At 38.4% G+C, this 27,782-nt stretch overlaps 1 protein-coding gene and 1 long non-coding RNA gene across 6 annotated transcripts in view; one reads left to right on the forward strand and one right to left on the reverse strand.

Moving 5' to 3' along the window:
- LOC125882224 (uncharacterized) overlaps window positions 1-25,283 on the reverse strand; it is a 51,742-nt gene extending 26,459 nt beyond the window's left edge. The window contains exon 1 of the long non-coding RNA XR_007448319.1: window positions 25,210-25,283. This is a non-coding gene — a long non-coding RNA (uncharacterized LOC125882224). The remainder of the gene's footprint in view (window positions 1-25,209) is intronic.
- LOC125882215 (vascular cell adhesion protein 1-like) lies at window positions 125-27,215 on the forward strand. 5 transcript variants are annotated; one of them, XM_049565959.1, is made up of 9 exons: window positions 125-243; window positions 402-452; window positions 602-677; window positions 1,060-1,443; window positions 2,397-2,699; window positions 3,526-3,786; window positions 25,827-25,911; window positions 26,039-26,078; window positions 26,295-27,215. In XM_049565959.1, the coding sequence occupies exons 2-9, from the start codon at window positions 438-440 to the stop codon at window positions 26,514-26,516; spliced, it is 1,386 nt and encodes a 461-aa protein (XP_049421916.1). In that variant the 5' UTR covers window positions 125-243; window positions 402-437; the 3' UTR covers window positions 26,517-27,215. The 5 variants fall into 5 exon arrangements, with proteins under 5 accessions (XP_049421916.1, XP_049421917.1, XP_049421914.1 ...); XM_049565960.1 differs by having other exon boundaries at window positions 25,830-25,911; XM_049565957.1 differs by lacking the exons at window positions 25,827-25,911; window positions 26,039-26,078; window positions 26,295-27,215 and adding exons at window positions 3,954-4,038; window positions 4,166-4,205; window positions 4,424-4,948 and having other exon boundaries at window positions 131-243.
- Window positions 27,216-27,782: the final 567 nt, after the last annotated feature.

The raw sequence follows: 27,782 nt of genomic DNA on the forward strand, positions 1-27,782 counted from the left end.
ATAATAACACAAATGAAAGCAGCTGCAGTTCTCTCATCAGTCCAGTAATGTAGAACAACAGCAATAGAGATCAGTGTGATCCACAGTGCACGAACACAAGTCAGCAACAACACTGCGGTAGTTACATGCGAACATGACATTTATGTTTTCATTTGTTATCATTACTGTCATCATAGATATTGTTATTGTTATTAATGTGGTATATACAGATTATACAGCATGTACATGATATGAGCAGTAAAGGTAAGAACTGTTGTACTTCTCTGAGTTAGAAACTTGAACTTGCTCTGTGTTCTTAAATCATAGGAAGTCAACTTGCTTTAGAATTACAACAGCTAAAAGGGGAAGTTGGTTTCTTGAACTGTTGAATTTCATGAATTTAAATATTTTCACTTTGAAAGCGCCAACCAACGGACCTACTTGTCCTCCTCTTAGTGATGTGGACTTCTTTGGTGAGACAACCGTATTTACTGGTTTTATTCTTATCTAAGCCAGAGAGTCGTGCTCATTTGCAGCTTGCAGACTTGTGACTATAGTTAACACAGAGAGTGTATTCAATGCTTCATTAAAAGTTACTCCATTATTGTGTTTGCAAATCCAGGTGATGAGTGTCATTACAGTCCAGAGTGTGCAAATGGTGACAGCCAACATGTTACTGAGTGTCTTCTTTGTTTCAGGTGAGCTGTTTGTTTAGTCACTTTTATTTAGACAGGCTACTTGAATTATTTACTGTTTGAACTTAAAAACAAAGCACACATTTTCCCCCCAAATTAATATGAATTTTAAGATTTGTATTTTCCACCTGAGTTCCTTTGTCGCTGTGGTAATACTGAATTAGTTGTCTGGGGCTCTTTTGGTTGGTATAGGAGGGTTTGGTCATCACTGGGGTCAGGCTTGAGGGGATTACTGATGTAAATCATTACAAAAACTGTACAGTGAAAAAAAAGACCATAATGCAAAAACATTCCTGCTGTAGTATATTTTGTTTCTCTGTTCATGTTGATTTGTTTTTACATATTATGTTCGCCACAGCTGTTAATCATGAGTCTGGTTTTACAGGTGCTTTGGCTGACTGTCCTGCTGATCCAGCCCTATTCATTACTGCACCAAAGAACATGGAAGCACTGAATGGATCTTGTCTGCAAATCCCATGTAACTACAGCACTGAATCGGGGATGGGATTCGACATCACCAAAACAACCTTCGGAGTGTGGATTAAAAATAACCTTGATTTTGCCAACAATCCAGACAATGTGATTTTTAATGGCAGCAAGGCAAATAATATCAACCCAATACATATTACTGGAAACTTGAGTTTGAGAAACTGCACCACTTTATTTTCCAGTTTAATCACAAATTACACAGACACATACTTCTTCAGAATTGAGAGCATGTCATTCAGGGCAACAGCTTCTTGTGATCCTCTTCAAATAACAGTTAAAGGTAAGAGAGCTGTTTTTCAGTTTATAATGTTATTGTTTAGGAAAAAAGTGAAAACCCCTTAACTAAACCTGCAATGTGAAACTCAACACCTACAGCATGGTTATTAATAATATCTGTGGTGGATAAATGTTGCAGAAACCAGCCAGTGATCAGAGTTGTTAGTTTGAATGTCTGACAAAAATGTAAAAACACACACTTCCTGGCTATCAGTGTGGGATTTTTCCCCCGCACCACTAATAATATTACCATCAGAAAGTATTTTGCATTCAGTACTTAAAAAGAGGAAGTCCCATGTGTTGAGTTGTTCAGACTATTTTCCATCAGTAAGAACAAAATCTACATGTCTACTTTTTACACTCCAAGGAGTCACAAGATAAATGTAAGGGGTTGTGAGGTAACTAATCGAATAGGAAAGAAGACAAGACAAAGCTCTGCTTTAAAAACTGTTCATATTTCACTTTTCTCTCACTTTTACTTTATTGTGAAATACTGGAGAGTTTTTCTTTAAACAGTTATTGAAATGAAACCATGTTAGAAGTTGAGAGGGGAAATGTCTCTTTACTGAAACTGCTAATAATTCATACGTTTCAAAAACATGGTAAGGAGCCCCAAACAGATTGCTTTTTTATTTGGCAAAAAAGTGTCTCATTATATGATGTAAAATCTTAATCTCTAGAGAAGCATACTAAGTATAGCTGTGTTAATGTAGTGGAGTTAAAAGTACAAAATTTAGCTAATGTAGGAGAGTACAGGTATATAGCTAAGATGGTAAATGTGGTACATATTATGCCTGGTATATCAGTATGTTACAAGTATCATTGTGGCATGTTAGCATCGTACCGTTAGCATTTTGCTCAAAGTTTAGCCTTACAGAGCTACAAGCATGTCTGTAGACTCTTAGAATTGTGACTGTGTTTTTCAGTGTAAAATCTGTATTTGATTTGAAACCACAGATTCTCCTCCAAGCCCCAGAATTGAGATCTCAGGTGATCTGAGGGAGAAGGAGTCTGTCACTATAACCTGCTCAGCTTCCACTCCCTGTCCACACTCCCCTCCTAAACTCACCTGGAATCTCACACAACACCCTCACAACACAACAGAGGAGAACACAGATCGAACCCTCACAACTAAAATCCAGGAGACCATCACTCTGTCAGACAAACATGATGGAGTCACCATCACCTGTTCTGCCACATATCCTGTGGATGGAGGAAACCATAAGACAGCAGAAGAGACAAAGACTCTCAATGTTTCATGTAAGACAACCAGTGGCTATGTTTACATGCTAGTATTCCACTGTTGTTTGACAATATTCTCAATTTGATACAGGTCATGTAAACAGCGTATTCGTTTAATATATTCTGAATTAGGCGAGTTTAGCATTGTCTGAGTAAGATGTGTGATAGTTTGGTATTATTCAGGTTTTATTAGCATTTGTGGACATGTATTCAGCACATTTGAAATATGCATCTCAACTGGGGTTTATACTGCAGTTTGCAACATTCAGCCTCTTACCTATTTACAGTCAGCTCTGTGCGTTGTCATAGATGTGTTGTAAACAAACCAACTTACCTACAGTTTGAAGGCTGGTGTAGAGATGCAGGCCCATATTTTTGGTCTGAAGAAAAAAACACACCTACTTTTAAACTTCACCAAAGACTTGGATACCAGCAGGTTTTTATATGCACAAATATTGTAACACCACCCTTTTCAAGAAGGTGGTTGAAGGAAGGAAAAGAGGGAGGCTGAGCTTGCATGGGTCAACAATTCCACCACTGTTCGAAAACTGTGAAAAAATCCCAAGCGCATGACAAGGTGCTTCAGCTACATATTTTGACGTGATAAAGGATATGTCAGGGCATGTTAATCAGAGTATGCATGGCTGCCTGTAAACAGGAGTATTGATGATTGGTTCCTTTTCATTCGCCATGTAAACAGCTTAGTAGGAATATTGTCTTTTTCGGATGTGAACATACTCAGTGTTTGTTATTGGATCCTGTCAGCTCATGAAGACTGTCTCATGAAAACTATCTTTTCTCAGTTATCTCTAATGTTCTAACCTTTTTGTCACATTTTCTCCAGATGCTCCCAAGGACACCTCAGCGTCCATCAGTCCATCAGATCTGGTGCCAGCAGGTAGCTGGGTGAACCTGACCTGCTCCAGCAGAGCCAATCCTCCCGTCAGCAGCTTCACCTGGTTCAAGACCAGCAAAGATGGACCCATCAAAGTGTCTGAAGGAGACTTTTACAGTTTTAATGTGACTGATGGAGGATTTTATTACTGTGTGGCCATAAATGATCTTGGTAATGGAACATCATCAGAGATCCATCTGACTGTTAAAGGTAAAAATAGTCAGTACAGTTACTGAATCCACTGACATAAATCTTATCTGCTGTATGTTTTTATGAGTGTGTTATAGTACCTTGTAGAGCACTTTGATTACCATGATCAATATTGTTACATGTCCACAATCAACACTCGTCTCACTTATTTTGTTTTCTTTTATGAGCAGGAGGTAGCTTAATACGATGGGGAGCAGTTATTGGAGGAATCTTTGGGATCATTGTACTCATCTGCCTGGTCGTCTGTGTTTGGTAAGTATCACAAATTAAAGCAGCAGTCTTGACTGAGTTCATTCACATGCAATAATAGTCTTGACACTTAACTGGCACACTGTATATTGAACCTGAAACACAGTATAACTGATCTGATGTCTTCCAGGCGTTTAAAGTCGACACATTCAACTGCACAACAGACTCAGGTGAGAACACACTGAACTTCCTGTACAGCACTGCACTGTGTGTTCTGCTCACATTGGCTGTGTGATCAACCTGACACAGTGTCTGTACTCTAGTTTACATCCTGACTTTGTCCAAAAGTCCAGTCAATGAATCTGAGATGAGTCTGTCATTATTCAATAAGAATCCAGCTGAAGGTTCACCTCAGATCACTTCCTGATTTAATTATTTTTTTTTACAGAGTCAAACAGATGAACAGCTGGTTGTTGAAGATCAAGCAAGAAAAGCAGAAGAAGAAGACATCCATTATGGAGAGATCGACTTCTCCAAGCGGAGACCTGAAGCGTCCTCGGCCTCAAAGCAGGACAGTGGACAGCAGCAGGATCCACTGTATGCACAGGTCAAAGTGTCAAACACAACAAACAGCTTAGGACAGACTGCTGAGAGCCCAGAGGATCTCTACGCACAAGTGAAGAAAAAATAAGTGCTGTTTTGTTTGTGTAAAGACACAGATTACACCTGAATTGAATTCATATTAAATAAACTGTAAGTTTTATAAATAAAGTATATTTTCATGTTGGATAATGTAAAAAAAAAAGACAAAAAATAAGCACCGTTTTGTTTGTGAATTCATATTAAATAAACTGTTGGTTTTATACATACTATATATTTTTTATGTTGGATAATGTAAAAAAAAGACACCAGAGTTTGGACAGGAAAATGTCATTTTCATTGCTTACAATTCAATAAATGGAAACTCAGAACCTCCACATCCTGCAGTGTTTTTAGCGTCAGTTATCACCATGTTTATACATATGTGCTGACCTCACACAGCCATGTTATGTGATTTGTTATCTACATGTCCGATTCATTGTCCCAAAGCGGTAAATCAGGAACAAGTCTTAATGACACGGGAGGCATTTCTTCACACAAAGTTGAAGAGCTGTTTAGGGTAATATTAGTAGTATTATAGAAGACCATATGGGAATCTTTTTCCACTGATTTCCATTAATTTCTTTATTTACTTTCCTGCATGTTCCTACAAGCAGGAAATTATACAAACATATATCACTTCAACAATAATCTGTGTAAGATTGGGCTCATGTCTGGCACAAAGGTAAAATTGATCAATTCTTACCCTTTGTCTGCTGGTGTTTCTTTCTGTGTAAAAAAGCTTTTTTAAAAGGTTGTTAATAGATATTTGAGATGATGAGGATGTTCAAAGTGTGACCTTGGAACACACATATTTCATCATTTGCGTGAGTACACATGTGCAGGTTAATTAATATGACTTCCAGCACAGTGTTGTCTTTGTAAAAACATATTTTACAACAGCACGTGATGAGTAATAATAACACAAATGAAAGCAGCTGCAGTTCTCTCATCAGTCCAGTAATGTAGAACAACAGCAATAGAGATCAGTGTGATCCATAGTGCACGAACACAAGTCAGCAACAACACTGCGGTAGTTACATGTGAGCATGACATTTATGTTTTCATTTGTTATCATTACTGTCATCATAGTTATTGTTATTGTTATTAATGTGGTATATACAGATTATACAGCATGTACATGATATGAGCAGTAAAGGTAAGAACTGTTGTACTTCTCTGAGTTGGAAACTTGAACTTGCTCTGTGTTCTTAAATCATAGGAAGTCAACTTGCTTTAGAATTACAACAGCTAAAAGGGGAAGTTGGTTTCTATGTTTATACATGTGTGCTGACCTCACATAACCATTGTTATGTGATTTGTAATCTACATGTCAGATTCGTGCCAATGAAATTCCCAATGCTGTAAATCAGGAACAAGTCTTAATGACACGGGAAGCATTTCTGTTCACACAGTCGAAGAGCTGTGGAGGGTAATATTAGAAGTAGTGTGGAAGACCATTTGGGAATCTTCTTCTACTGATTCCCATAGATTTATTTATTTATTTATTTTCCTGCATGTTCCAACAAGCAGCGAAACATACAGACAGATACTACTTCAACAATAATCTTTGTAAGATTGGGCTCATGTCTGGCACATTTTCATGTATTTCTATGCACAAGTAAAGAGAAAATGAGTGCTGTTGTCATCTGTGTAGAATTCAATGTCAGTTATATAAGCAGGATGTTTCATGTAAAAAAGAGGAACTACAGTCAAAAATAACAAAATGCAAATAAAACTGTCAAGTGATCATGGCGCCACAAGCAGTTCTGCGGTGTTGTACAAGATTACAGAATTTCTTGTATCATTTCGTTTTAAGATGTTTTCTGATTATTTTATTTATTTATTTTTTTGTTATGCAGCCTCTTGGGTGGTAGATTTTCAGCGAATAGTCAGCTGTATTATAATTATTGCAGAAATGAGGATGCACACATTATTTCTGCATTTGACGATAGTTATTCATCATACTATAACGTGTTACACAGAGAGAGAAAAAAACTGGAGCAAAGAAAGAACAGGACAAGGAAACAATCCAAATGAATTTGTCTTGATTTGCTTTGACTCTATATGTCACTCAGTCTTCACCACCATGCAGCAGTCTAAACGTCAGTCCACAGACCAATTCATGGTAGCTACATCCATTATTTTAACAGTCTATGTTCCCAGCCTTTTATTATAATGAATGTGTCACAACAGTACAATACATCTGATAAACTGCCCAAATAGTGAACGTCATAGCTGAAGGAAGTTTGTTTAAAAGGTGTTATTTGGATGAATTTTGAGCAAATTATCTCCTGTGTATATTGCATCAGAGATGGGTTTTCCTGATGAATTTAGAAATTTATAATAGGATGCTATGTCCGTATTATGTGGAGTTTTTTTTTTTTTCAGGATAAGGCTGTTCAGCAGAGAGTAAAGGCTCTGTGAATATAGCTTGTGTTCAAGTCTTCACTGTGCCTGTATACCGTGAATATTTTAAGTGTATATCTTGAAAAATTATCTAAATTTAAGAAATGAAATAAATGAAATGCTGATATACTGGTCTACTGTGTATTTTTTTTTTAAGTTTTTTTTTTTACTCTCCTTGAAATCAAGGCCTCAAGACCACGAAGCTTCAGCAACCCCTAGTGTTCAGTTCAGTTCAGTTCAGTTCATTTATTGGTCTCCTTAGAGGAATTTGTCTTGGAGCTAGGGGTTAGCATACACAAACATACAATCAACATATAATTACCAAAATAAAAATAAATACATTACAACACATAGTCACCCAGTTAGCCTCGGTGCATCAAATTAAATACATAATATATACATCAGACACACTCCTCATTAATCAACTTGATTGACACTGGAATAAACGAGCTCTTGTACCTGTTATACCTGCAGCATGGTACTCTATACCTTCTACCCAAATGCAATAACTCATACTCAGTACATGGTCATGATCAGATACGATTTTACGAGCATGTCTTGTCACTGATTGTTCAAAAATGAGGGGGGTGATCAGGGGTGTGGACACACCCATTATCTTCCCTGCTATATTAATCAACCTAGCAATTTGGGATTTAAGTTTCACAGTCAGGTTTCCAAACCAGCTGGACACACCATATCTTAACACAGACAGAATACTAGCATTGTAAAAAATCATCATTACGTTTCTGTTGACCCCAAACAGTCTTAATCTCGTGTGTGCAGGCGCTGATGTATCTTTGCACAGACATTTTGCACATGTGAGTGCCAGCTCATATCCCTATCAGTCGCGGCTGCTGGTCTTTCAAGGAGGGGAAGCTCATTTTCGGCCTACATGATAAAATGTCTCCGTTTATTTATACGTAAATTCTACCCGGCTGCGCGAGGCTAGTGTGACCGCCTATGTGTGCTTTGGGACGGTGGAGGGGCTCACAGCACCCGCTGCTCGTTGGGGACAGTAACTGCAGAGCGACAGAAGTCAGGGTCTCCAAACACGAGTACAGTCTCCAATAACACCAGAACAAGATGCTAGATTTGTCGCTAGTCGTTTTTAACAAAGAAAAAGTCACTAAGAGGATTGGAAAAGTCTCCAGATCAACTCAGAACAACGGAATGAAACTTGCTCTGGTGGTTTATATTTCAAGATCGCTGATTCACTCATTTCGCTGTCATTCAAAAAGGGATTCAGGCCTCAGATCATCCAATCATCATGCAGAAGCCCAGCGTCCAGGCCAGCCGAGGCCAGCCCACTGCCCCATAGACTCCCAGAGATGCTGAGCGTCCGATGGGCGGGACAAAACCGAGCATTTATCCAATGACTGTCTAGTTTCGCTGCAGTGGAACAACCCACTCTATGCTTCCCCATTGAAGTCTTTGGACGCTGAGCCTCCACTGTTTAATGCACTGTGACGCTACGGGAATGAATGAGAAGAAAGTCGCGTCAGTGACCTGTGATCAGTAGCTGATTCTGAGCAAAAGTTGCACGCGTTCTAGCGCATATTTAGTCAATGACATGAAAACACAAGAGTACATATTTGACCACTTATTTTTTGACATTTTAGGGGAAGCTGAGCTTCCCTTGCAGTCTTAGAGCAATCGCCACTGATCCCTATCGATCTGTACTCCTAGATATTTATAGGAGACGACTTGCTGAATTGTTTGGTTATGTATGGAGATTGCAGTGTGGTCTCCTATGGACTTGGGATCCACTACAATCTCTTCTGTTTTCCCCTTGGAGAACACTGAATTGAATTTTACCCTTTGTGACCTTTTTACTAAGAAGGAGAACCACTTAATAATACAGGAATTTACATTTAACTGAGATAGCTTAGGAAGCAGAATATCAGGATGAATCGAATTAAAGGCTGAACTAAAATCAATGAAAAGCAGCCTGACGTATGCTATAGGACTTTCTAGGTGTTTCAAAATAAGATGTGTTACTGTGGAAATAGCATCACTCGTATCATGGTTCTCTGAGTAAGCAAATTGATATTGATCTAAGTGTTGCTTTGTTTCTCTCCTAAGTTCCTCTATCACAGGTCTCTTCATTGACTTGACCACGTTTGAAGTTAAGGCTACTGGCCTGTAATCGTTATTTTCTTGCGGGCATGTCTTTTTAGGAACTGGGACTATCACTGATTGTTTCCAGCTCTTTGGCACTGTATGTAAGTCTAAGGATAGTTGGAATAGACGATACCAGGCTGATGATAGTTCCTCTGCACATGTTTTTAGTAAAAAAGCAGACATGCCGTCTGGTCCAGTCCCTCTATTTATACGTATGGTTTTAAATACTCTGATGACAGAACCCAGATCTAGCACCATCCTATCATCATCATTACAGGACAGGGAATTAATAATATCACAGCATTCATTAAAGGTGTCAGTTTCGAAACGTGCAAAAAAAGCATTAAGTTCATTAGCTTTTGCCCCTTCGTCTTGGGCCACTATCGGCTTCCTTTCAGATTTCATATTAGTCATTTTTCTAATTGAGTCCCATAGTCTCTTTGTGTTTGAGTTTTGTAGGTCCTGCTCCGCACGCTCTTTGTGCTGCCTTCTGGATTCACTCAGTTGTTGATTCAGTTCCTTCACTGCAGCCTTTAATGCTAATGTGTCACCTGATTTTCTTGCTGAGTCTAGGATCTGGCTGCGTGCTGAAGTTGGAGCCCAGTATTTGAAGCAGGGTAGACTGTAGATGTTTAGCAGCTGCCCGACTCTTGCATGCCTGGGAGGGAAAGAGAGAGTGAGAGAGGGGAGGGGGGACCTCTACGGAGCTACATTAGGGTCAAATGTTTTGTACTTGAAAAAATAAAATTTGAAACTGAAAATTCATGTGTTGATCTTGAATTTTGAAAAATACAACAATGTTTTCAAAACAAAAATAGGTGTATGAAACATTTTTTCAGGTTAAATATAATTTTGATTCACTTTGAAAAATATATATATTTTTTTGGGCATTTTTTGCCTTTAATGGACAGGACAGTTAAGTGTGACGGGGGGGGGGGGGGGGGGGGTGACATGCAGCAAAGGGCCACAGGCTGGACTCAAACCCGGGCCGCTGCGGCAACAGCCTTGTACATGGGGCGCCTGCTCTGCCACTAAGCCACCAACGCCCCATGTGTCACCTGATTTAAAGGCTGTCTTCTTCCTATGGATACATTCCTTAATTGTCTTTGTGAGATAAGGTCTATTATTTGGATACTTTGTAACAGTTCTCTGCGGTATTATTAAGTCCACGCAGAGTGGGGGTCAGGACTCCCTGGATGGAAACCAGTGATTTATTCCAGTGGTTCCCAGCTGGTCCAGCCATGGGGTCCAGATTTTTCCCCAGTCATTAGTTCAAGGTCCACACATTTTAGTATATATTTATTGTCATACTTGCATCTGGCCATGCCATCAAGCTAGTTTGCTGTCTCTGTCAAGTAGCTGTCTGTTTGTCACTGACTCTCTAGCAAGAAACAGCACTTCAAAATTAAAGCTCAGTGCCGGAAATTCACTATACATCAAAATAAATCATGTTTTTTTTTTTTTTTTTTTTTTTACAAATTTGACACGTTCACGAGTCAATTGTAGTCCATTCAGAATGGACTGTGTCCCAGTTTTGGACCAGGACCCACCAGTTGAGAACCACTGATTTAGTCTATCATTTGTGTTTGTATGTGCAGATGACTGAATCAAAAACATTAATGGTATTTGAGGTGAACAAAGTTCAATGGCACAAATTTTATTGGCTGAAGTTTTCTCTTCAGTGCTGGATTGTAGAGCAGCAGTGATACAGACCAGTCTAATCTTTGGTTATTAAGTCTTTACATGTGTGCATTGTGCAACACATGAATTTCATATTCTAATGTCTTTTTAAATATGTTACTATTTTGATTAATGTAACATGTCGCAAAAGAAGATAAGACATACAGTGCAGTAAAACATGATTTTTGATAAGCTCAAACTGCCTCATGAGTTGACTTCCTCATTCACAGAAAGGATCACGTATTTCTACAGTAGTTTAGTAATTTGTTGTCTGTCTTGAAACAGTGAGTCTGTTTGCTTTTGTACCATGGCGGCTCAGCAGGTACTGGTTCTGTTGCAGTTCTGTTGAAACTCACAATGTTATTATTGTTAAAGGATTTTACTGTTGTAGATTACTGAGGTGGAGTTTATTTCAAGAATTAACTAAGAGGCTTGAACAAGATTGACTGTGTAGCTGAGTCTAGGATCTGGCTGCGTGCTGAAGTTGGAGCCCAGTATTTGAAGCAGGGTAGACTGTAGATGTTTAGCAGCTGCCCGACTCTTGCATGCCTGGGAGGGAAAGAGAGAGTGAGAGAGGGGAGGGGGGACCTCTACGGAGCTACATTAGGGTCAGATGTTTTGTACTTGAAAAAATAAAATTTGAAACTGAAAATTCATGTGTTGATCTTGAATTTTGAAAAATACAACAATGTTTTCAAAACAAAAATAGGTGTATGAAACATTTTTTCAGGTTAAATATAATTTTGATTCACTTTGGTAATTCTTTTGAATGAATAATTTATTTTCACTTTTCACTTCCATATGTATTTTAACATTCGAGGTCTTATTTTTTCAGTTGCATGTTTTATCTTTTCAGATTCAGATCTTATTTTTTACAGTTTCAAATCTGATTTTTTCACTTTCAGATTTTTTTTTTCAGTTTCAAATCTGTTTTTTGAGTTTCAGACTTTTGACCCTGATGTGGCATGGAAGAGGGGGTGTGGAATCATGAGTGACAGTGCCTTCAGGGAACGTAGGAACAAAAAAAATTCTGACTCAACACTTACATACACCATATTCATGTGAACGTATAGCTATCTTTTTCCAACCTCTCCAGGTAACAAGTATCATTAACACACAACGTGCCCCATGGGCACAACATTTAGCTCCAAATCCACTAAATGAAATACATTTGAAACAACTGCATTAGAGGCAATGGAGCACAGCTGTATTGTTGTTGGACCCTGGTCTGAGCCGGCCTGATGCTACATTATGATTGGCCAGTCTGCGTCCTGGGGTGGGACTTAGTGAAGGATCAATTGTAGAGGAGTAATAGGAGAAAGTGCCATGAGAAGAAAAGACTCAAGTTTAAGTATGGGTACCTCAGATTTTTACAGTACTTGAGTAAATATACTTAGTTACATTCCACCACTGGGTTTAATTGATAACTTATCTGTTATATGTAAGTTGTTATTTCATCATGTGAGTGTGCCGGCCTATTTGCGACATGAGGTTTTCAATTCCTTAATTCAGTTATCTCTGCGAGTATAGAAAGTGGCAACACCACAAAGCGGGAAGAAGTGTTGTGCAAGTCCTCCAAGGAAATACCACAGTTATTGCAAGACACATCAAACATAAACCTGTGACATCATACTGACTCGTCACTGTCTCATTTCCCACTTGATGTTGCATTGACGCTGATGATGCTACAATAAGTGCAGTGAAACCAAACTGTTCAAAGACCAAATACCAAAACAGTTTTTCAGTGTGTGAGTAATGAATTAAAGTGAATAACAGAGAAATAAAGGAAGGTAAACTGCTGATGTCATATGTAAAGCATTGAGAAAATTCCGGGAAACCTTAAGTCAGTTATACAGAAGCACACTTTCAACTAGTATCTGTTTCTTGATAATAGTGTTTAGCTTTGTTTTTCATGTTTCAGTGTCAGTAAGAGAAGTAAAGGGTACTTTCACATAATCCAAATTTCTGTGTAAAATAAACCATTCAGATGGTAATAACAGAAAAGTCTAACCAAATATAAATAATTCATTTGCATTCTGATGGGTTTAAGATGCAACAAAAGGGTGATGCGAGCAGGAACTATGAAGACTGTTCATATGTTATATTTCTGCAGAGTTTCAGTCTTATGAAACAACAAAACCACTGGCACTTGCCACAGTCTTGGCACAAAGCAAGTCTCCTTTCTTTTGTATTACAACTGGAAGTGTTTCTGTTTATCACAAGTGGAAGTTTTTCTATTTATCACGACTGGACGTGTTTCTGTTGCAGCCCTGCTGACAAACTGCATGATTTTTACTTTAGTGGTGTGGTCACTAGCACTGTCACCTCACATCGCCAGTCTGTGCATGTTCTCCCCGTGTCAGCATGGGTTTTCTCCAGGTACTCCAGCTTCCTCCCACAGTCCAAAGACAAGCAGGTTAATTGGTGACTCTAAATTGCCCGTATGTGTGAACGTGGGTGTTAATGGTTGTCTGTCTCTATGTGTCAGCCCTGTGATAGTTTGGCGACATGTCCAGGGTGAACCCTGCCTCTCGCCCAGTGTCAGCAGGGATAGGCTCCAGATCAACAGATCAACATGAAACTCACTGTGCTATCAAACCTCACCATGATCTCCTTTACCCATTAATGTTGCTGCTGCCAAACTTTAAATCTGTTCTCCTCTCTGCTCCTTTCTACTGTCATTTTAGGCGCAATCGTCTTCACATCCAGATCCTCAGCTCCCTCTTCATTTCATCTCATCACTTCTATCACCACCACCAGTGTCTAGACTCCATAGGGAGGGTTCCCTAATCAAGGAATATGTGACATCACGATGGGGTCTAATCCCCAAAGATTTTTCACATTTCCCATACCTATGTGCACATGTCAATGAATATTATTTTCTCTTAGAACAAGTCTCTTGATTAAACTATCTTATGATGTCTGCACTACTTTAACTGTCAGATTAGACAAAATGACAAAAACAAATGTATTGAGTTGTTTTCACTCCTTGACGTGTATCAGCAGTGGAGGACAAAACCTACATGGAATTATAAATAATTATTGTCATTAAAAAACATCAGAAGCAGTTTAAATACTGAAGTTACAGCATTGCCCTTGTAGTGTAAATCTGTGTTTGATTTGAAACCACAGATTCTCCTCCGAGCCCCAGAATTGAGATCTCAGGTGATCTGAGGGAGAAGGAGTCTGTCACTATAACCTGCTTCCACTCCCTGTCCACACTCCCCTCCTAAACTCACCTGGAATCTCACACAAGACCCTCACAACACAATAGAGGAGAACACAGATCGAACTTTCGCAGCCAAAATCCAGGAGACCATCACTCTGTCAGACAAACATGATGGAGTCACCATCACCTGTTCTGCCACATATCCTGTGGATGAAGGAAAAGATGTTAAGACAGCAGAGGAGAGAAAGACTCACAGTGTTTCATGTAAGACAGACAGTGTTTGGTTTTTCGATCCTGTCAGCACATGATGATTCATGGGATGTCAGCTGATTCATAGAAACATGGGAAGTTTTAATTTCCAACCACGAAACAAGGAAGGTGTTTTTTTTTTTTTTATATATATATACGTATATATACTGAAGCTCAAATTCACAAACTAATATTCACTTTCATATCACCCACTGAAGGATCTCTTTGCTTCTCTTTTATTCGATTTGGGCTTGTTTGGTAAGACTTGTTTTACAAGACTTTTTGCCACTTATTTTGCTTTGTACCTTTTTTCCCAGGACAATCATACTATTTTGTGACTCTTCATGAACTTAAAAAAAACGTGGTTTAACATTTATTTTAATAATTTTGTTTAGCAGAACTATGCTGTATTGGTGAGAGTGTGCTTCAGCAGCTTTTTATTGCTGTGGTTTTATTTACAATTTACTTATGAAGTTGGTGATTAATCACATTAAATACAATGAATCCCAGATGTATGGTGAAAGTTTCTGGTGTAATGTGTGCTTACAAGAACTCATATTCTTTGTAATAGTTCCAAAAACATGTTTAAAAAGTATCTGCATTATTGTGTTTGTAGGTGATGGCAGCTCTGTCTGTGAGCATTGTAACATTCAACATGTTGCTCCATACACTCTTTCTTTCAGGTGAGCTGTTTGTTCAGTTCAGATAGAGATAATTTTGGAAACTCTACACACAGCATCCTGCTGCTGATGTAGATTTGTCTGTTCATAGAGATTTGTTTCACTTTGTATTAATCATGAGTCTGATTTCACAGGTGCTTTGGCTGCTTGTCCTGCAAAGTCATTCCCCTTGATTACTGCACCACAAAAGATGGAGGCACTGAGCGGATCTTGTCTACAAATCCCATGTTACATTAAAGATAAATCAATACGTGTGGACAGCACAAGACATGTTGGAAAGTGGATTAAAAATGACTCTAGTCATTTCTCTCATTCAAACAATGTGATTTTCGACAGTAGTAAGACAGTTAACGACTACCCAATGAATATCACTGGAAACCTGAGTGAGGGAAACTGCACCACTTTATTTTCAAATTTAATCAAAAGTTACACAGACACATACTACTTCAGATTTGAGAACAGTGACTACAAGGCAACAGCTGCTTGTGACCCTCTTCAAATAACAGTTAAAGGTAAGAGAATTACTGTTATCAGTCTATCATGTATTAGATAAAAAAGAGAAAAAGAAAGACAGATTCTGATTCTTTTTTTCAAACCACAGATTCTCCTCCGAGCCCCAGAATTGAGATCTCAGGTGATCTGAAGGAGAAGGAGTCTGTCACTATAACCTGCTCAGCTCCCACTCCCTGTCCACACTCCCCTCCTAAACTCACCTGGAATCTCACACAACACCCTCACAACACAGTAGAGGAAAACACAGATGGGACCTTCACAACTAAAATCCAGGAGACCATCACTCTGTCAGACAAACATGATGGAGTCACCATCACCTGTTCTGCCACATATCCTGTGGATGGAGGAAACTATAAGACAGCAGAGGAGAGAAAGACTCTCAGTGTTTCATGTAAGACAACCAGTGTTTGTTACTGGATCCTGTCAGCACATGATGATTCATGGGATGTCAGCTGATTCTAATGAATAAAGTTAATCTCACATTTTCCTCAGATGCTCCCAAGAACACCTCAGTGTCCATCACTCCATCCGCTTCAGTGCCAGCAGGTAGGTGGGTGAAACTGACCTGCTCCAGCAGAGCCAATCCTCCTGTCTGCCGCTTCGCCTGGTTCAAGATAAACGAAGATGGACCCATAAAAGTGTCTGAAGGAGACTTTTACAGCTTTAATGTGACAGACAGAGGAGTTTATTACTGTGTGGCCATAAGTGATCTTGGTACTGAATCATCATCAGAGATCCATCTGACTGTTAAAGGTAAATACTGAACTGTACTTAACCCAGCAGTGAAATAGGAGCAGTTATTGTTGGATTACGTATTTTATGCCTAAAATATTCTCAGTAATCAGATGTCAGCATAATGTAATCTGCTCTCCTCTCTTTTCTGTTTTTCTTCTTGAATAAAATGTGTCGTGTTCATGAAATTCAGATCTGTGAGAACTCAGTCATAAAAACATGTTTCATGATACACATTTCATTTTGTTTTATGAAGAATGACCAAAGTGCTTGAGCTCATAGTTTATGATGTACAGGATTAACCAGGATGTCAGTTTACATTTGAGGTGAACAGAAGGATGATGTTTTAGAGTCATAACATTTTTTACTAAGGAGAATGTGACCAGGCTGTCTTGTTACAGACAATCCAGAGTTTGGGGTTGATGTCTACATCACAGTGAAGATCCTGGGAATCGTAGCACTCTACAGCACAATCATCATCTTTGAGTGGTGAGATGAACTTTTCTGTGATCTGATCATTTGCAGCTAAAGACTTACTGGTCTTTTTCAAATGTTTGTAGTAAATATTACTTTTTTTCATGTCTATTCGTCTTGGTTTCTTTCAGGTGGTTTCGATCAAGATTATACAGAGGGAATCCTTTAGAGACAGTGTTGATTGAGTCAATTCCACAGGACACCGCAGAAGAAGAAGATGACTATGTCAACAGCTTGACTGAGATACAAGCATCATAAAGGAGAAGAGAAAGACGTCTTGTGCACCTTAAATTAAATGTTTATCTTATTCTTATTGATCTTATTGTTAAATATTAAGTATTTTTCTTCTTTGCAGAAGATCAGTAAATAAAAGTTTAAGTGTAAATAGGACAGAAGATAGTATATTGTAGTATCATTATTTATTTATTTATTTTTAAGATTATACTAATTATTTTCTTTGCGTCAGTTGTGTTTTCTTTGTATGTACAAATATGTATTTTTTAAACAGAACAACAGTTCACAATGAGGATGAGAAAGCATAAAATGTGGATATTTATTTTTTTATTGTTACAGTTGTGTTTGTATATACATGTGTGGATGACTGCTGGATGAAAAGCATTAAAAGCATCTGAAGTGAAAAGCATTTTAATTGGGTTCTCTCATCACTGCTGAATCGCAGAACAGAAGAGGTACAGACTGTGCACAAGTCAGTTTAATAAACTCTGTGTTAACTACATGTGTCAAAAAGTGTTGAGAATGCTTATAGTATAAGTTTTATATAGGAATAATTAAAGAATCAGGCATCCGTCGGCATCATTAATATCATTTTCAGTTCTATAAAAAAACTGAGACACCTCACAGTTCAGTCTTTAATTGAAACACATTATATTTACTGTATTTCATGTTGTTTTGATGGTACACATGTGAGGAAATACAACTGTGTGAGGCTCATGGACCAGAGTAAGAACACCAAAGAGAAGTAGGGAGATATAAACTGATAAAATCGTGACCAGAGCTCTGAGAAAAACCTGAGAGCTAAGTAAGCAGAGGAAGCTGGTCGGCTTGTCCCTCTGCAGGATCATCAGAGCGACTGTAGCCCCACGGCTCAGTGCAACCAGATGTCTTCATCAGTCTCTTTCTCACCCTGCCATTCTCTCGTTGCATGTATGCTCTCTCACTGTCTCTAGGTGTCATTGTCTGGGTTGGTCAATTGAAATGAATTAAATTTTACTGTTCCTCATTTTAAATATGGTTCTTTCTCTGCTGTAGTTCTTTCTTGCTGCAGTCGTGCACACCCTCCACCTCCCCATCACTGCTTTATCTTCACGGATTTATCAGCCTCATCTGCCTCAGCAGTCAGCAGCATCAGAGTGGGCAGCCACCATCACCACCAGTGTCTGGACTCATTGGGGGGATTTATCCTGCTGCTGCTCAGATGTCCCTCAATCACAAAATATCTCCCTCTGGTGTCCAAGCACCAAAGACTTCTTCATCTGTTAATCTGTACACTAATATTCCGTATTAAATATTTAATTTATTCTTCTGTCTCTCCTGATTGAACAAGTATTACAATTAATTTGCTATAGAAGACACAGCTGTTTGGTGTATAGCAAGTTAATCTTCCTGCATATTTCTCTAATAAAACACTGGCTATCTGCACTGATGATCTCTAATCATCCTCATTTGTAACAACAAAAGATTTCCACTTAACCACTCACAATAAAACTCCCTCTAGATATGATGTCTGTATTTTATATCCACTATTTGTCTTAACTTCATATGTGCAATACATTTTTGTTCTTATTTATTGTCATATATGTTTAATAGGTCACTGTTGTTATTAACGTAACATGAATTACAAATGACGATAAGGCACACACACTTCCAGTAAATCACGTGATAAAAAATAAATGTTTGGGAATGAATCATTTATTTTCATCGTGATGAGCTCAAGCTGCCTCAAGAGCTGACTTCCTCACTCACAGGATGACCACAGGATGAGTGACTGCTTGTATTTCTACAATATTTCAGACAGTTGGCTTTTTGCACAGAAACTCTGTTTGCTTATAAATCACTGTGGATTAGCAGAGAAGTCAAGTACTGGGTCTGTAGCAGTTGTGTTGAAATTTACAAATTGCCTGATTAAAAAAAACTATTTTCACTCCGTCTTGACTGCAGGTTCATTTGGTGAGGTAACATGTTTTTAGCTTTTTATACTATCTTTTTTCACTGCTTTGTGTTTCATATTTTGCTGCTTCTTGTGGACTCCACTGAAAAATACATTGTATCTTATATGTTGGGTTTTGGTTAAGCAGAAATATATAACACAGTAACATCTGGTTGTACAGGGAGAGTTCCTGCTTTGAATGAGTGAATCTGAGGTGGCTTTAAAAAAAACATGAATGTTTCATTTAAAATATGATTTGGTTAAAAAAGTGAAAAGTGAGTTTTTGTCAAATCCAGGTGATGAGTGTCATTACAGTCCAGTGTGTGAAAATGGTGACAGCCAACATGTTACTGAGTGTCTTCTTTGTTTCAGGTGAGCTGTTTGTTCAGTCACTTTTAATTGGAGATGTTATCTTTTCCAACTGTCCGTGTCCTGACTGCAAAGTGAAATACTGACAATGTTAAAAGTAAAAATGACCAAACCTGCTGCTGCTGTCCTGTAGTTGCGGAAAAACTTTCACACACTGTCAGCCCTATTCATTACTGCACCAAAGAACATGGAAGCACTGAGTGGATCTTGTTTGCAAATCCCATGTACCTTTACATGTGATCCAAAAGAGGATTACAACAGCGCAAGAACAATTTTTGGAGTGTGGATTAAAAATAACTCAGATTTTGGCTCTAATCCAAACAATGTGATTTTCAACAGTAGTAAGACAGTTAACATCTAGCCAATGAATATTACTGGAATCCTGAGTGAGAGAAACTCCACCACTGTATTTTCCAGTTTAGTCATAACTTACACAGACACATACTACTTCAGAAGTGAGAACAGGCCATTCATAGCAACAGCAATCTGGAAATCCATCGGTAAAAAAAAAAAAAGGATTTTTTTTCATTCATTCATCTTCTAACCGCTTCATCCTCTTGAGGGTTGCGGGGGGGCTGGAGCCTATCCCAGCTGACATCGGGCGAGAGGCAGGGTACACCCTGGACAGGTCGCCAGACTATCGCAGGACTGACACATAGAGACAGACAACCATTCACGCTCACATTCACACCTATGGACAATTTAGAGTTATCAGTTAACCTAGTCCCCAATCTGCATGTCTTTGGACTGTGGGAGGAAGCTGGAGTGCCCGGAGAGAACCCACACTGACACGGGGAGAACATGCAAGCTCCGCACAGAAGGGCTCTCACGCTCGGGATCGAACCGGCAACCCTCTTGCTGTGAGGCGAGAGTGCTAACCACCACACCACTGTGCTGCCCCAAGGATCTTTTTTCTTCCTTTAATTATGTTTAGCTTCTTGTGATCCTCTTCAAATAACAGTTAATGGTAAGAGAATTTTGTTTATTATCAGTCTGATTTTACTTATTATTATTTCTAAAAAAGTCAAATCAGTTTTTGTCTAAACATCACACTCCATGATTCAAACCTTCACACAAGATCCTCACAACACAATAGAGGAAAACACAGATCAAGCCTTCACAACTAAAATCCAGGAGACCATCACTCTGTCAGACAAACATGATGGAGTCACCATCACCTGTTCTGCCACATATCCTGTGGATGGAGGAAACTATAATACAGCAGAGGAGAGAAAGACTCTTAATGTTTCATGTAAGACAACAAGTGTTTGTTATTGGATCCTGTCAGCACATGATGATTCATGGGATGTCAGCTGATTCTAATGTCTAAAGTTCATTTCACATTTTCATCAGATGCTCCCAAGGACACCTCAGTGTCCATCAGTCCATCAGGTTTGGTGTCAGCAGGTAGCTGGGTGAACCTGACCTGCTCCAGCAGAGCCAATCCTCCCGTCAGCAGCTTCACCTGGTTCAGGATAAACAAAGATGGACCCATCAAAGTGTCAGAAGGAGACTTTTACAGCTTTAACGTGACTGTTACGACTGCTTGAGCTCGTAGTTCATGATGTACAGGATTAATCAGGACGCCAGTTTACATTTGAGGTGAACAGAAGGAATTCAAGTTGATGATGTATTAGAGTCATAACATTTTCCACTAAGGAGAAGCTGACCAGGCTGTCTTGTTACAGATTATCCAGAGTTTGGGGTTGATGTCTACGTTACAGTGAAGATCCTGGGAATCGTAGCACTCTACAGTTCAATCAAAATCTTTGAGTGGTGAGATGAACTTTTCTATGATATAATGATTTGCAGCTAAAGACTTACTGGTCTATTAAAGTTAATGGTCAGAACTTTTATTCAGGTTAATTCATATTTCTTTCAGATGGTTTAGATCAAGATCCTGCAACAAACCAGTGAAGGTAAGCTGCAGGCACATTATCCTTTCAACGATAAACTGTCTTTGAAGAAAGGACAAAAGTTCCTATTGTCTCTGAGGACTGATACTCAACAATTATCCAGAAAAAATCTTTTTGAGATGATGATGATTCTTTCATTTCCACATGATGCAGCAGAAGCAGACTATGTCAACAGTGATTGAGATTCAAACATCATGAAGGAGAGGAGGAAGATGTCATGTTCACTTTAAATGATATATTTCTCTTTCATCTCATTCTTAAATATCAAATATACCTCAACTGTGTTTTCTTTTAATGTGCAGATATATTTTTCCAAACAAAAGTTCAAACAGTTAAAGACAGATTATTGCTGTGATAAGGAAGCAGAAAGTGTGGATATTTATCTTTTATTATCACAGTTGTGTTTGTATATACGTATGGATGACTGCTGGATTAAAAGCATCTGAAGTGAACAAAGCATTTTCTTCACAGAGGTTTTCTCATCAGTGCTGTATTGCAGAGCAGCAGTGATACAGACTGTACACAAGTCAGTTCAATAAACTCTGGTAACTACATGTGTCAAATAGTCTTTGGTTGATAACACTTTCGAATAAGTTAAAGAATCAGGCATCAGGTGGCATTATTAAATATCCTTTTCAGTTCAACAAGAAAACTGAGGCACCTCACAGTTCAATCATTTGGACCAAAGTAAGAACAATAAAGAGAAGTGGTGAGATGTAAACTTACCAAATCAAGACCAGAGCTCTGAGAAAAACCTGAGAACTATAAGTAAACGGGAAGTTGGTTGGCTGAGTTTTGTCCAAAGGTCTTTGTGCACTTTTGTCACAGTGACTGTGCAACCAGATGTCTTCATCAGTCCAGAATTGCATTTACTGTCCATTTGTCATCCATTTGTTTCCTTGCATATTTGTCCAACAAAACTGGCTATCTGCACTGATGGCCTTAAGCCATCCTCTTTTTAATAACAAAAGGGGACCACTTATGGGTGGATTATTGAAAAGGCATACTGGCCCTGGGGCCCAAAGTGTCAGCCACTCAAAATGTCATTCAAATTAACATGTACTGACCAGAAAGAGACTCAAAATGACCATAAAGACATACAAAACAATGGAAAAGAGACTCACAGAGATTCACAACAAGTATGAAATAGGGCAAAGCCACCACAAAGACACACAAAACTATCACAGAGAGATGTGTAACAACTACTAACATGCAAAACAAGGACTTGTCGGCACATCCCATGTAACTACATATTTTCCTCAGATGCTCCCAAGAACACCTCAGCGTCTATCAGTCCATCAGGTTCGGTGTCAGCAGGAAGCTGGGTGAACCTAAAATGAGGCATTGGGCATCATGAGGTGGCATTAATCAATATCACTTTCAATTGTACAAGAAAACTGAGATGCTCACACTTCAGTCTTTGATTAAAATGCATTATTGTATTTCATGTTGTTTTGATGGTATAAATGTGATGAAATACAACTGTGTGTGACAGATGACCAGAGTAAGAACACCATAGAGAAGTGGTGAGCTCTGAGAAAAACCTGAGAACTACAAGTAAACAGGGGAAGTTGTTTTGAGCTGCACGGCTCTGTGCAATCAAATGTCTTCATCAGTCCAGCATTGTGTTTCCTCTCCATTTGTCAACTGTTTATTCTTTGAAGTGGAACACTTTCTGTCTGTTTATGTGTTAACATTAATGAAAGGTGAAAATTAGCACTGTGTGCTGCAAAAAGAGCACAGCTCTCTTAAAAATAATTTCTGACACATGAGGGAACCAAAACAAATTTCCTCCTGGTCCAGTAAAAGGAGGTTTACCAGCTCAGTCACCACTACAGACAGAGTGTCCTGATCTGTTTAAAACATAAGAAAATCAGCAGGAGTAGATCATCTAAAGGGCATGGACCACTGCAGCATTTGACCTCACAGTTACAACTGGTAAAATTTCAGCAGTATGACAACTTTATTTTGCGATGATTGACAGTTATAAACTATATATGTAGATCTACATTATATAATTTTTTCAGCTACAACAGTCAGCCACAACACAATATAATCACAGCTGCTACCCTTACTACATTAACTAGTATCATAATAGATTTGCTCCAGAGGAAACAGCTGTTTGTTGTATAATAAATTACTCTTTGGTTATATCTGATGTGTTTTCTTGCATATTAGTCCAACAAACTGGCTATCTGCACTGATGGCCTTAAATCATCTTCTTTTTTGATAACAAAAGGGAACCACTCATGGATGGATTAATGAACGGGCATACTGGGCTCATGCCCCGGTGCCCAAAGTGTCAAGCCAGTGCTATATCCACTTAACCACGTCTGTTCAATACATGAAGTTCATATTTTTTATAATTGTTTGTTTTGTCACTATTGTGATCAATGCAATATGCACTGCAAAGGAAGATAAGGCACACAGGCTTGCAGTGAGTCATGTGACAAAATTAATCTTTAAGAATAATTAAGTTATTTGTGTCCTGATGAGCTCAAACTGCCTCAAAAACTGACTTCCTCACTCACAGGCTGTGAGCAGGAAGAGTGGCGACTTCTTGTCTCTCTGCAGTATTTCAGTCATTTCATATCCAGCTTGAAACAGTAACTCTGTTTGCTTTTAAAGCAACGGCTTAGCAGCAAAGTCAGGTACTGGGTCTGTAGCAGCTCGGCTGAAACTCACACACTGTCTGAAACTAATTGTTTCTCCGTTTTGACTGCAGGCTCATTTGGTGAGGTAAAATGTTTCTGCTTTTTATACTTTTTTTTATTATCTTTTTTGCTACTGTATGTTTTATATTTTGCAGCTTTTCATGAACTCATGACAAAAAGGGTGAAATATTTTATTTCTTTGGTTTGCTTTGAATGTGTGAATCTGAGGTGGCTTTAAAAGAGCATGAATGTTTCATTTAAAATATGTTTTAATCAATATGCTAAGAAAGTGAGTTTTTGTCAACTCCAGGTGATGAGTGTCGTTACAGTCCAGTGTGTGAAAATGGTGACAGCCAACATGTTACTGAGTGTCTTCTTTGTTTCAGGTGAGCTGTTTGTTCAGTCACTTTTATTTGGAGACGTTATCTTTTCTAACTGTTCAGTGAAATGTTTTATACTGACAATGTTAAAAGGAAAAATGACCAAACCTGCTGCTGCTGAACTGCAGTTTGTGTATCATGAAGTTTCTCTTCATGCTGATTTTTGCTTCACAAGTTGTTTATCATGATTTTATTTTTACAGGTGCTTTGGCTGATTGTCCGGCTGATTCAGCCCTATTTATTACTGCACCAAAGAACATTGAAGCACTGAGTGGATCTTGTTTGCAAATCCCATGTACCTTCTCACCTAAGCCAGACATAAACTTCAGCACCACAAGATCAGTTTTCGGAGTGTGGATTAAAAGTGACTCCAGTTTTGGCTCTAATCCAAACAATGTGATTTTCAACAGTAGTAAGACAGTTAATGACTATCCAATGAATATCACTGGAAACCTGAGTGAGAAAAACTGCACCACTTTATTTTCTAGTGTAATCACAAGTTACACAGACAGATACTACTTCAGAATCATGAACTGGCCATTCAGGGCAACAGCTGTTTGTGATCCTCTTCAAATAACAGTCAAAGGTAAGAGAATTTTGTTTGATCAGACTATGATGTTATTGTTCAGAATAATAAGTGAAATCAGTTTCAGTTTTGTCCTTAACAGCACACGTTTTTTCATCTTACACTTTTGCATGAATTTTAAATTCTGTTTTAAAACACGGAGTCTATTGTTACTGCTTATCAAGTAGTCGAGTTGTCAAATTTTGGGATACTGAAAATAGCACAAGCTGTTATTTGTACTTGATGTATTTCTTCAGTATAAAATCTGTGTTTGGTGTTAAACCACAGATTCTCCTCCGAGCCCCAGAATTGAGATCTCAGGTGATCTGAAGGAGAAGGAGTCTGTCACTATAACCTGCTCAGCTCCCACTCCCTGTCCACACTCCCCTCCTAAACTCACCTGGAATCTCACACAACACCCTCACAACACAACAGAGGAGAACACAGATCGAACTTTCACAGCCAAAATCCAGGAGACCATCACTCTGTCAGACAAACATGATGGAGTCACCATCACCTGTTCTGCCACATATCCTGTGGGTGGAGGAAACTATAAGACAGCAGAGGAGAGAAAGACTCTCAGTGTTTCATGTAAGACAACACATTGTATTAGTTTCTGACTTCCCATGACTCTCTTTTCTCAGTGATCTTATTCAGGCTCTGATGTATCTATCACCTCTTATTTTGTTTGTTGCATTTTCCTCAGATGCTCCCAAGAACACCTCAGTGTCCATCAGTCCATCAGGTTTGGTGTCAGCAGGTAGCTGGGTGAACCTGACCTGCTCCAGCAGAGCCAGTCCTCCCATCAGCCGCTTCACCTGGTTCAAGACCAGCAATACTGGACCCATCAAAGTGTCTGAAGGAGACTTTTACAGTTTTAATGTGACTGATGGAGGATTTTATTACTGTGTGGCCATAAATGATCTTGGTAATGGAACATCATCAGAGATCCATCTGACTGTTAAAGGTAAAAATAGTCAGTACAGTTACTGAATCCACTGACATAAATCTTATCTGCTGTATGTTTTTATGAGTGTGTTATAGTACCTTGTAGAGCACTTTGATTACCATGATCAATATTGTTACATGTCCACAATCAACACTCGTCTCACTTATTTTGTTTTCTTTTATGAGCAGGAGGTAGCTTAATACGATGGGGAGCAGTTATTGGAGGAATCTTTGGGATCATTGTTCTCATCTGCCTGGTCGTCTGTGTTTGGTGAGTATCACAAATTAAAGCAGCAGTCTTGACTGAGTTCATTCACATGCAATAATAGTCTTGACACTTAACTGGCACACTGTATATTGAACCTGAAACACAGTATAACTGATCTGATGTCTTCCAGGCGTTTAAAGTCGACACATTCAACTGCACAACAGACTCAGGTGAGAACACACTGAACTTCCTGTACAGCAATGCACTGTGTGTTCTGCTCACATTGGCTGTGTGATCAACCTGACACAGTGTCTGTGCTTTAGTTTACATCCTGACTTTGTCCAAAAGTCCAGTCAATGAATCTGAAATGAGTCTGTCATTATTTAATAAGGATCCAGCTGAAGGTTCACCTCACAGCACCTCCTGTTTGATTTACTATTTTACAGAGTCAAACAGGTGAAGAGCTTGTTGTTGCAGAGCCAGCAAGAAAAGCAGAAGAAGAAGACATCCATTATGGAGAGATCGACTTCTCCAAGCGGGGACCTGGACCGTCCTCGGCCTCAAAGCAGGACAGTGGACAGCAGCAGGATCCACTGTATGCACAGGTCAAAGTGTCCGAGACAACAAACGTCCCAGAGGATCTCTACGCTCAAGTGAAGAGAAAATGAGTATTGTCGATCACTTTTTGATTGGATTCATAATATACCTTTCGTTTTTATCTATACGAGTTATTTTATGTAGAAATACACATCTGGCACCTGGACAGAAAAAAAACATCTTCATTTCACACAGTTAAGGGGAACTCAAAACCTCCACATCCTACAGCTCAAATGGTTTTGTCAGTCATCGTAATATCATAATTCATACTTGTGAAATGACCTATTTCAGCTGTTGCTGTGTGATTAGTAATCCGCATATCAGATCAGTGCAAATATAAGTCACAAAGCTCTAAATAGGGAAGTATTATAAATAACAACACAAGAAAGAATTATAGTGACCTTAATACAAGGGCAGTTCTGTGCACACATTACCAGTGTAGGACAAGATTGTGTTTAATCTGGAAATGTTTGTGTAATTTACAGATCATTTTTTACAAAGCAAGTTTAATCTCATGTACTTATCTACTGTGTTGTGTCTACATTTTTATTTGTATTTGAATGACTTCAAAAGTGAACATAAAACATTGTTTCTGCATTTTAAGTCATTTATTCATTGCACTGTAATAAAAACCTTGGCAGTTGAATCACAAACATTACAAAAGTGGCAAGATGGATGATGCATAGTAATTCCCACTGGAATTGTGCTACAATATTCTGAGTAATTAATTGACTTCTGATATGTATTTGAGTGTCAGCTCAATTCAAATTAAAGGGCACTTCATGAGAGTTCATGATTTATGATTTTTGTTGTATTTATTTTTATATTTCATTAAGTGGTTCTATTAAAAACTTAAATTATTAAAAGAAAAAAAATATTCACAAGTTGTAGAAAACAAACAAAGCAAACATGGCAGGAGTTTTTGGTTCAATAAATAGTAGACAGAAAGACAGAAATATTTAAAAGAAAAAAAACACTAAAGTCACATTTAAGGCACATCTATAATAGTCTGCTATTTATTATGTATGCCTTGAAGCTTGGTAGAGTTTATGGTTACAGACAGCGTTTAATAAGCCGATGTAACACAAGCACATGTAAATACTGCCCCCCGGTGGACATAATGCGCAACTATATCGTCTGTTACTGTTTTATTTATTTTTTAGATGAACACAAAAAAGAAAGCTTTGTTTTAGCTAATTATTATACTAACTAAATCATATTATTAGATAATAATAAAATGTATATATTTTATAATATAGCCATCATAGTATATTAAAAGTATTATAGATGCATTTACATGTGCCTTTGTATTTTTCTTTTCTCTTTTCTTTTCTTTT

This window comes from Epinephelus fuscoguttatus, linkage group LG21 (assembly GCF_011397635.1).
Source record: "Epinephelus fuscoguttatus linkage group LG21, E.fuscoguttatus.final_Chr_v1".
Lineage (NCBI taxonomy): Eukaryota > Metazoa > Chordata > Actinopteri > Perciformes > Serranidae > Epinephelus > Epinephelus fuscoguttatus.